Below are 11,882 nucleotides of genomic sequence, written 5' to 3' on the forward strand. Positions count from 1 at the left end.
GGCCTTCAGCATAAAGCTTGTCTGCTAGAGTATATTGGCCTACCACATAACTACATGAAAATTAAATGTAAACAAGAAACTACATCATTGAATATGAAGAAATTCAAAGCCAAACCTAAAAAATCTATAAACCATGGCTGAAGAGTGAATAGGTTCAACATACAACCAAATTATACGACCTACCAGATAACTACATGAAAATGACCGATATTCATAATTGAAAACACATGTACAAGTTTGAACATGAAAATTACCCTTGTTCATAAAACAACACGAATTATTTTGATGTGGTTCTATGATTGGGTATTATAGTTTGGTTCCATGTTGAACTTGCTCCAAAACAGTTATCGATTATCCTTAAGTATGTAATCGAAAAAAAAAAATCATTTTGGTTAACCTACTAAAATCGGAGGGCTTCTTTTACAATTTTGATCGGCCTAAAGGACAAATTTTGTAACGTCAAGCAACCTTTCCTCCAAGTCATCGGAATCAATAACTCCCATTCTGCAACTCTCACCGATATCGCCTGTCTTGCGGTTTTCATCCTCTTCGGGTCGATGTCGGTAAGCCATTGAGGCATTTGGAGGAATTTAATGGTGTCAAACGTGAACTGTTTTGGATGACTAACATGTTTTGATTGCACAGATTTTTGAGTATAATGGAAGCGCCCTGGTCGCCATGGTTGGTAAGAATTGCTTCGCAATCGCTAGCGATCGGCGTCTCGGGGTTCAGCTCCAGACTATAGCCACTGATTTCCAAAGAATTTTCAAGATTCATGATAAGCTCTTTCTCGGTCTCTCTGGTCTCGGCAGTGATGCTCAAACACTGTAAGTACGCCACCCATTATTGTCGATCATTTAGGGTTTCGCAATAACAATAAACTTATCGGAGTATTTGGATATGCATTACTGCATTATGAGATTGATCATGTGATATCAGTGAGGATTAACATTAGTAAATAAGGGTGATTGGATGTGCATTTTGCTTGGTAATCCTCAGATTGTCGTTGATTGATTTGGCTCTTCATAGTTGAAGAAAGCCTCCATTTTTAAGTGTCTGTGTAAGTTTGTCTTCAAAACTCTTATATAACAACACCCTGGATTTATTCACTCGATCATCCATTCCTTTCTGAAGAGAAATGAATGTAAAGAAGATGATTATGGAAGGGAGACATCAGACATAGTCTAGTGAGAGAAATACCAAAGACATAGTCTAATTGACTTTATTATCATTATTATACCACTAAACTACATCATACCTTACAATATCCTATTAATCATATCTATATATTTTGTGTTATTGCAGTCATCAAAGGCTTGTATTTCGCCATAAACTGTATCAGCTTCGTGAAGAAAGAGATATGAAGCCTGAAACTTTTGCTAGTCTTGTCTCTGCTGTTTTGTATGAGAAAAGGTCAGATTAAAAAAAAAAAAAACCTTATTTATGTTTTTTCTGTTTCTTGTTTTATTGTATCCCTATGTAACAATATACATATCTTGAATTATATGTGTTCGAGTTCTAATGTCCATTTCCTCCTTTTCCATCATTTGACAACCTTCAGTTTCAGAAATTTATATAAAGTTTGGATTTAATAATTTATTTTTTACTATTATTGTATATGTAGATTTGGTCCTTATTTCTGCCAACCTGTGATTGCTGGATTGGGAGAAGATGATAAGCCATTCATTTGCACAATGGACTCAATTGGAGCAAAGTAGGTTCATTTCTCTTACTTATTTTGCTTGAAAGGACTAAATCCAATATTATACTTTTATTTAAATGTGTATAATCCTTTCAAACTTTTTCTTATTAAGACATTATACTTTGGAAATAAAAGTAGGATGGTAATATAATAAAAAAAAAAATTAATGAAAGTACATTGCTATTTCTGGGGTTAATTTGTTATCATTTTTGTTTTGAAAATGAATTGAAGAGAGCTTGCAAAAGATTTTGTTGTTGCTGGGACTGCCTCTGAGTCTCTTTATGGTGCCTGTGAGTCGATGTTCAAACCTGATATGGTAAGTTTCCTTAAGACAAAAAATTCTATCCTTTTGTCCCACCTAAAAAGACAAAAATGCCCTCCTCCTCATCCTCATAGTTAGTTATGTATGTATGTATGTATGAAGGATCATGAGGATCTGTTTGAGACAATCTCCCAAGCTCTGTTATCATCAGTGGATCGTGATTGTTTGAGTGGTTGGGGAGGCCATGTCTACATTGTGTAAGTTTTTATTTCTTTTATTTCTTATCAAAGCAACTTTTTTGTTCTACTTCTACCCATGAAAGTGTCTTCCTGTTTGGGAGATTTTTCAATAAATGAATAAATGTGTTGAGAAGAAATGAAACTAGAATTCTACAATAAATGAATTTTTAATAAGATGACATGTGGTTTTGGTGCAGCACGCCGACTGAAGTGACAGAAAGAATCTTGAAGGGAAGAATGGATTAACAAATATATATAATTTCTTTTTTTTTTTTTTTTTTTTTTATTAATCTGGAGAATTTTATTATCTTTGTGTGATGCAATTTAGTCCATTCTATCTCCTCTACTTGTACCTTAACTTATTTACAAATTCTTTCCTAATGAGATTTTTTTTTTTTTTTTTTGGTTTTATAGATTAATGCTTACTTTATACAATTCTGTTTTATAACTTTCTTTTTACAAAATACTTGATGCTGTGAAATTACCTTTCACATAGTGTTTGAAGTTGTGGTTTTGTATTTAGGAATTAATGTTTTTGGGATCTTAAAATATGTTTCATCTGATTGACGTCATTTCTATCACCTTCCATCTTTGACATTGCTTCAACATTTGAATCAGTGATGAAACTGTACTCTTAAGTATGAAATTGGTTTAAGATTATGCATTTGTAGTTTTCATTGGAGAGTCATGCAGAGATGATGAGGTGTTAAAACTGTGAATTAATTGTTAAATGGGTTGGAGATAGTTGAAAACAGTGGTGGTTATGGTGTTTAATTAGGGTTAATGGTATTTTGTAGTTTGGGGTTTTTGCAAATAAGTTGGAAAATAAGATGAAATAAATGGTTTGATATGGTTAAAAACGAAGATGGTAGTGGGAAATTGAAGGGTGAGAAAAGACAATTGGGTGGGCTGGGGTGGAGCGGGCATGTGAGGATGTATTTAAATTTAAATTTAAAATAATTTTAATTAAATAAAAATATAATACAAAGAAAATGATCAAAAAATTATATCACATGTCTAAAATTTGGTTTTATGTTTCTTTAACTTCTTTATTTTCATTTATTATTTTATATAATTTTCGTTTTTTTTTTTGGTCAAATTGATAACTTCTTTCGATATTTTTTCAAAAACCGTAAAGTGTATGAATATATTAGAGTATATTATATTTTTGGTGTTTGAGTTTTTTTTGGTTTTCTATTTTTTTAAAATTTGGGTAATTTATAGTTTTTCCATTTTTTTTTTAAATTTTGATTCAATGTGTGATATTTACGATTTATAATTATTAAAAATAGGAAATAACTAAATAACGAAAAAAAAAAAAAAACAAAAATAAAGAAAAAACGAAAAAAATATAAAAATATATGAAAAATAAAATGAATATAAAACGAATAAAAATATAAAACCAAGTTTATTTTTGACTAAAAAGTAAAAATAAATGAAAATAAAGAAGTTAAAAAAACATAAAACCGAGTTTTGGATATGTGGTGTAATTTTTTTGCAAACTACAAGAACTGGTCTTCGACTTTAAATATCATTTTGTAACTGATTTTGTAAAAAAGATAACAAAGTTAACCATGAAACTCATTAAGTGGACTATACGTGAAATTAATAGGCCATTTATTAACTATATGTAAAAAAATTGTGGCTTTTATGATATTTGCCCTCAACGAAAATTAACGTTGTCTGTGAAAATCTTTATTTAAAAAAAAAAAAATCCAAATGACATCGTTTTAATATTATTGGTTGTGAAAAAATATCGTTGTCGGTGAAAATGCGAAGTGGATTGCCAAAATCTCAGGCCCACTTCGGCCTTCAAGCTCCGATGACGAAGAGACGCGTCATCCTATTCATGGCATCATGTATGAAAAGTATGTGGTTGATCATTCGAGTGGAAAAAAGCATGTTTGGTGAATTCGAGGAGGACAATGATTTGGAGGAATTGGAGAATAAGAATGGAGATGAGAGTGAAGAGGAGGAAGATATGATAGTTGGAAAATGTTTTGTAATGACTGCTTCAAAGTCTCATATAAAGGACAAGGTACATGAACTTCTTATCTCTCTTAACGTTCCTTTAAATTCATACAATATCTTTTATCTAATTTTGATGATACATGCTTTTATTTAAATGATATGTTAATTTCTATAAGTATCGAAGTGGAGAAGAATAAGCATTGCTTTACGATGTAAGCAATAAGTTGGAGGAGAAGAAAACTAGGATAGAAAGCCTATATTTGAAACTTATGAATGTGATGATAGATAGAGACTCATTGAGAATGGACAATAGTTTACTTGTGAAACAAATGAATATATATATATATATATATATATATATATATATATATATATATATATATATATATATATATATATATATATATATTGTAATATTGCTAAAAAGTTGTATGGTAAACTAACTGTTCTCTATCATTCATTTGAAATATATAAGGAACAACATAGAAAGTTACTTCCTTTCATTAATATCAAATGTAAATTAGGTGATGAAACTACTTATGACTGTGAGAGTAAATTGAAAATTATGATCAAGTTCCTAATGATTCTTATGCATATGGTATTGTGAATATCAATGATTGTTTGAATGGTGATGAATTAGTTGATATTATAAATGAGAATTTGACTATAAATGAACAAATGAAAATTTTAAACAAAGTGAGAATTTTACATAATCTACTCAACAAAAATTTGCTGATATCAAAGATGATTTTGACAATATCAGTGAAATTGAGAAAGAGGAATGTGTTGATTTCTTAAAATTGTTTATTATTAATGTACTTTGTTAGCTAAAAGCAAATAAAATGATGATTCAAAATGGAAGCTAAACAATGATTCATCTTTGAAAACCAAAACTAATGATTCTCAAGAGTTTCTTATTGTCGAAGATATAATGAACACCGGAAGTGATAGGGATGATGATTCAAGTGAAACAAAAATTCCACGAGTTGTTGAAGCTCAAGTGTTTGAGGATACAAAGGAATTTTCTAAAATTTTGAAGGAAAATGGATTTTTTAGCTAACGAAAATTCTACGAGTTCTTAAAACAAACTAGGTTTCTATATCCATAATTGAACAAAGAATTTCCAAATCGATTTTTTGTCACAAAAGGAAATGGGGATAATATTGATCTAAAATTGAGTGAATTGTTAAAAGAATATATTTTGAAAGCGACTGATAAATGTTTTTATTCAAATCAAATGTTGTGGAAACTGATTTGAATCAAAGTTCAAAAACCTTTCAACGTTAAAAGAGTCAAAAATCTTTACCAAAAGAAAATAAAAATAATAAAAATGGTATTTGGGTTGTGAAAATTGTCAAGCCTAATAACTGAAGGCGAAACAGATTAGAGTTATGATAAGTTTTACTTGTTTGTGTTGAAGAATCAAAAGGCAAAGACACAAAATCTTGAAAAATCTAATTTGAAAGAAGAAATTTTCAAAAAGAAAGCTTAAAACAAAGCTTATTGGAAGGAAAAAAGAGATTTTCAAAAGGAAAATAAATTAAAACGAAAATAACCACAATCACAAGCAAAGAACTTTTCTCAACCATCATAAACTCATTTTTCAAAAGAAACTTCAAAAGTTTTTCACAAAGAAGTCAATAAAAATGTGAGAACAAAAAGTCGAAAGTTGTTCAAAATGTAAAAATGAAACAACAAAATCATTTTTAGAGAAATGTTCAAAAAGATTTTTCGCAAAAAGGTAATGATTTTCAAAAGGAGTCTCATTTTGTATATCAAAATCGATAACAAAATTGTTTTCAACAAAGATCACAAAAATCCTTTTCACAAACGAGTTCTTCAAAATCAACACATGTCATGAAAAAAAATGTCTCATATAAACCTGATGGTCCATGATTTCCAAATCGGTCTTCATTGCACAAATCAAAAGCTTCATTCGTCAAAGGAAAAAATGAGATGAAGAATTTTAATCATTGGTTTGAAGGAAAAGGAAATAAATTTCAATCAAAAGATTATTCTCAAGAACAAATCCAAAATGCTTATGAGAATTACTAAAATGAATCAACGGGTGCAAATAATTTGTCGCATGAATCACTAACAAAGCCATCCAAATGACAAGAAGTTAAAATAAACAAGAAAGTTGATTTTCCTGAGAAAAGGGTTGAAAAAAGAAAACAAAGTTGAAAATTTGATATTGAACGATTATATTTATGTGCCTAAATCAAATGAAGTTGATTTAATTAACAAAATAAAAATAAAAATTTGTGGCTGGATTCTCAATTCGACATAGCATAAAACTTTTTACACTAATGTCTAACGACCCAAAAAGCCTTGGGAACCTAAATCTCTCTAAATGATTGTAGGTTCTATGTGAAGAGCAATATGAAGAAAACTAGTACATTGATAGTGGGTGTTCGTGCCACATGACTGGAAAGAAAGAGAATCATAGGGATTTTAGGAAATTAGAGAATGCTGGAGTTATGAAGTTTAGGAACAATCAAAAGTGCAAAGTGAAAGGATATGGAAAGATGGAGAATGGGAAGTTTACTGTGAACAAGGTTGCTTATGTCGAAGGTTTGAAGCACAACTTTATAAGCATATCTCAACTTGTCTTTGGAACTGGGAAAAAAGAGATTTTCAAAAAGAACTTTATAAGCATATGTCAACTTGTTTGAAGAACAACTTTATTGTAACGACCCAATTTTCACATCAAAAAAATTTGTTTAAAAACATTACTTTAGAAAATATTAATAACTAAAACATCATCCGATCATCCATAATATAAACTGAACCATGTCCGAAAACCAAAACATACAACTAATCGGAATATCAGAGTATCATTCCCAGAAAAGCTCGTAAATGCGGAAACCGAAGAGGGTGTGTGTGTGACATGCTGCTACCGCGCCGGCTCCTTTCCCCTAGCTGAGGAGGTACCTGAAACCAAAACTGAAACCGTAAGCACAAAGCTTAGTTAGCTCCCCCATAATACCCCATACCATACAAGCATTTAACAAATAACATGCAATTAGGAGATACGGGCCCCGCCCACACTCGTGAAGATACGGGCCCCGCCCACACCTCACTTTCTGAGAGATACGGGCCCCACCCACACTCGTGAAGATACGGGCCCCGCCCACACTTCGCTATCTGGGAGATACGGGCCTAGCCCACACTCCATTCTCGGAGAGATACGGGCCTCGCCCACACTCAACCGCCAACTCTTATCATACAAGTATCGCATAGACAAAAAGTGTAAACAATGCTATCATACTGGCATATATCATAATCAACTCAACTAATAGATACGGGCTCGGCCCACACTATAATACTAACGTCTCATCTATACGGGCCGACCTTGGTGCCTTAGACCCGTTACTACTGGAAGGAAACTCACCTCGAAATAGCTGCTGGTCTGTGTGGGAATTGATCACCTACTACTACTGCTGCTGCTCCGGAAACTCCCCGTCTGTAATTCCCACAATATACTTAATCATACACTGCTAACTGTCCTTTGGGTAAAAAGACCATTTTACCCCTGGTCTAGCCCTAAGTCAATTCGAAGTCAACTTTTAGTTGACCCAACTCGCCGAGTGGATCACCACTCGCCGAGTCCCTGTCCAGACTATTGTCCTGGGTCCCTGATTCTACTCGTCGAGTTGGGCTATGACTCGACGAGTTCACCTTCTAATCTGTCATTCAACTCCTTCATCCTACTCGCCGAGTTGTATGAACAACTCGTCGAGTTCATCTTCATCCGAAGAACACATATGCTAAGACTCGCCGAGTTGTATGAACAACTCGCCGAGTCTGTTCTTGATCTATGAAGATTGCCTTGGACTCGCCGAGTCAAGGCATTGACTCGCCGAGTCCTAACATGGGTGAGTTCAGCTCCCAACTCACCGAGTCACCCCCTGTGGCTCACGGCTCAACTCGACACATCATGAAGGGACCAGTCCAGTGACTCGCGACCAGACTCGTCGAGTCACATATACGACTCGCTGAGTCGCAGCCATGCATCCATCAAATACGCCGATTTGCTCAATTCCAGTCCATGCCATTCACAGATCTGGGCTTCTAGGACACAAATCACACGTAAAGTTTCCAACTTTACGTGTAGATATTCACCAATATGGAATTTAAGGCTCAAAGTGCACCAAAAGAGGTAGATCTAGGGCTTTCATGCAATATGACCCCATAAAGGCATTAGATCCAAGTTCCAGGGACTAAATCATGCCTAGATCTAAAGGCTAACAGCTTATTACAACCCACAAAGCACAAACAAGCTTGGGGAAGAGCCCAAGAAGGACTCCTATGAAGCTAAAAGAGATTACAAGCTTGAAAACAGGGGGGAAACGAGCTATACCTCAAGGAAAACGTTGGGATGACACAAAGATGCCTGGTCTCCTTCTCCTCTTCTTTATCTACTCTTCTTTCTCCTCAAAATCTTCAAGAACACTCCAAAAACACTTCAATCTCTCAAGGAAATAAGGGAAAAGCGAGGTTGGGAGTTCTGGGGGTGAATGGGGATGAGGTTGGGGCGGAATGAGGGTTTAAATAGGGTACAAACCCTTGAATTTTAGGGTTTCATCCAGCAGCGGTGACTCGCCGAGTCCGGGATATGGACTCGCCGAGTCGCCAACTTAAACGTGTCCTGAGTCTCGTCCCTACTCGGCGAGTTGGACCTTATGACTCGCCGAGTCCAAGGCTAAAATAGGGAAATGCTCAAATAAAATTCACATATCGGAAACCAAGTGCTACAAATCTCCCCCACTTATTTTAGACTTCGTCCTCGAAGTCTGCTGCTCGATTCTGAAACAGCTCGGGGTAATGCTCCATCATCTCATCCATCGGTTCCCAAGTCCATTCCGAACCCTTGCGGTGCTGCCATTGCACCTTTACTAGTTCTACCCTCTTGTTTCTCAAAGCCTTTGACTTCCTGTCAAGTATTGCGACTGGGCGCTCAATGTAATTCAAGCTGTCATCAACCTGAATATCCTCCAACGGTACTACCGCTGAATCGTCCACCAGGCACTTCCGCAGCTGCGAAACATGGAAAGTGCTGTGGATCTGACTGAGCTCGGCTGGCAGATCCAGCCTATACGCCACCTTGCCCACCCGGGCTACAACCCTGAACGGCCCGATGAATCTTGGGCCCAACTTGCCCCGCTTCCTGAATCGAATGACACCTTTCCAAGGTGAGACTTTCAGAAGAACCATATCTCCCACCTGGAACTCCAAGTCCGAACGCCTCCTGTCGGCGTAGCTCTTCTGCCGACTCTGCGCAGTCTGCAGCCTACTACGGACCTGCTGGATCAACTCAGTCGTCTTGAGCACCACTTCGGTGCTCCCTATGACTCGCTGACCGACCTCGCCCCAACAAATCGGGGTCCTGCACTTCCTTCCATATAACATCTCAAAAGGAGGTCGATCAATGCTCGCATGATAACTGTTGTTATACGAGAATTCCGCTAACGGAAGATACGTATCCCAACTGCCCCCAAAATCTAGAACACATGCCCTAAGCATGTCCTCAAGAGTCTGAATCGTCCTCTCGCTCTGCTCGTCAGTCTGAGGGTGGAAAGCGGTGCTGAAATGGAGACGAGTACCCATCTCGTCGTGGAACCGCTTCCAGAATCTGGACGTGAAACGAACATCTCGGTCCGACACCACCGATACCGGCACTCCATGACGTGCCACAATCTCCCGCACATAGATATCGGCTAACTTTTCCGCCGATATACTCTCCTGAATCGGAATAAAATGAGCACTCTTCGTCAACCGATCCACTACTACCCATATCGAGTCCACTCCACGTGCGGTCCTGGGGAGTTTGGTGACAAAATCCATGGTGATATCCTCCCATTTCCACACGGGAATGTCTAACGGCTGCATCTTGCTGTGAGGTCTCTGGTGCTCTGCCTTGACCTTCCGGCAGGTCAAACATCTCTCAACATACCAAGCGACGTCTCGCTTCATGCAGGGCCACCAATAATCAGGTCGAAGATCTCGATACATCTTCGTCGCTCCTGGGTGGATAGAAAATCGAGACTTATGAGCCTCGTCCATCAATACTTGCCGTACCCCACCCCAGTACGGTACCCACACCCTACCATGAAGCGTCAACAAACCCCGACTGTCGTAATCAAATGAAGCTACTCGGCCCACTATCCTCTCACACTTCTGCCTCTCCTCCTTGAGGCCCTCCATCTGAGCCTCCTTGATCCGCTCCAACAACGGAGTGATCACTGTCATCCTCATACACAGATCTCTGTTAGGGGCCGTCGACACCTTGCGGCTCAGGGCGTCGGCCACCACATTGGCCTTCCCTGGATGATAAAGGATCTCACAGTCATAGTCCTTCAGCACGTCCAACCATCTCCTCTGCCTCATGTTCAAACTCGGCTGATCCATAAGATATCGCAAACTCTTGTGATCCGTGTATATAGTACAGCGGACCCCATAAAGGTAATGTCTCCAAATCTTGAGGGCAAAAACAACTGCCCCCAGCTCCAAGTCGTGGGTAGGATAATTAGCCTCGTGAGGCTTCAACTGTCTCGAGGCATAAGCTACCACATGGCCTCGCTACATCAATACTGCTCCCATACCTGTGATCGAAGCATCACAATAGACTACAAAGTCCTCTACTCCCTCTGGCAAGGTAAGGATCGGAGCCTCGCACAATCTCTGTCTGAGAGTCTCGAATGCCGCCTGCTGCTCAGGCCCCCAACGGAAAACCACCGACTTCTTGGTTAGTCGGGTGAGCGGCACTGCTATCTTGGAGAAGTCCTGAATAAATCTCCGATAATACCCTGCCAGCCCTAGGAAGCTCCGAATCTCAGATGGAGACCTCGGGACCTCCCACTGCATCACGGCCTCAATCTTGGCCGGATCTACCAAAATACCCTTCTGGTTGACGAGATGACCAAGAAACCGCACCTCGCGCAACCAGAACTCACACTTGGAGAACTTTGCGAAAAGTCTCTCCCTCCTCAAAGTCTCCAACACCTCCCGCAGGTGCTCCTCGTGCTGCCCCTGTGTCTTGGAATATACCAAGATGTCATCTATGAATACTATCACCGACCGATCCAGCATCGGTCTGCACACGCGGTTCATGAGATCCATGAACGCGGCTGGGGCATTGGTGAGCCCAAATGGCATCACCACGAACTCATAATGACCATACCGGGTCCTGAAAGCAGTCTTCTGTACATCCTCATCTCTAACCCTCATCTGATGATAACCGGAGCGTAGATCGATCTTGGAGAACCAAGACGCTCCTTGAAGCTGATCAAACAAGTCATCCATCCTCGGAAGTGGGTAACGGTTCTTCACCGTTACTTTGTTCAACTCCCGGTAATCAATGCACATACGATGCGACCCATCCTTCTTCCTCACAAATAAGATCGGCGCTCCCCAAGGCGAACTGCTCGGCCGAATGAAACCCTTGTCTAACAGCTCCTGAAGCTGTGTAGACAACTCCTGCATCTCAGGGGGAGCAAGTCGATACGGTGCTTTGGCTATCGGAGCCGCACCAGGAACTAGGTCGATCCTGAACCCAACCTGCCTCTCTGGAGGTATCCCCGACAAATCCTTGGGAAACACATCCGGGTAGTCACGAACATTAGGAACATCATCAATCGTCGTCTTGCCCTTCACCCGGGCATCCAAGACGTAAGCTACAAAACCGGCGCAACCCTGCTGAACATAG

General features: G+C 38.4%; 1 protein-coding gene across 1 annotated transcript; it reads left to right on the forward strand.

The window, feature by feature from the left end:
- The first annotated feature begins 407 nt into the window (after positions 1 to 407).
- On the forward strand, positions 408 to 2,602 carry LOC145001734 (proteasome subunit beta type-3-A-like). The gene is made up of 7 exons (XM_078961087.1): positions 408 to 563; positions 646 to 827; positions 1,306 to 1,413; positions 1,625 to 1,714; positions 1,934 to 2,018; positions 2,127 to 2,221; positions 2,401 to 2,602. The coding sequence occupies exons 1-7, from the start codon at positions 558 to 560 to the stop codon at positions 2,447 to 2,449; spliced, it is 615 nt and encodes a 204-aa protein (XP_078817213.1). The 5' UTR covers positions 408 to 557; the 3' UTR covers positions 2,450 to 2,602.
- Positions 2,603 to 11,882: the final 9,280 nt, after the last annotated feature.

The sequence above is a fragment of the Lactuca saligna genome, chromosome 1 (genome assembly GCF_052625555.1).
Source record: "Lactuca saligna cultivar CGN05327 chromosome 1, ASM5262555v1, whole genome shotgun sequence".
NCBI lineage: Eukaryota > Viridiplantae > Streptophyta > Magnoliopsida > Asterales > Asteraceae > Lactuca > Lactuca saligna.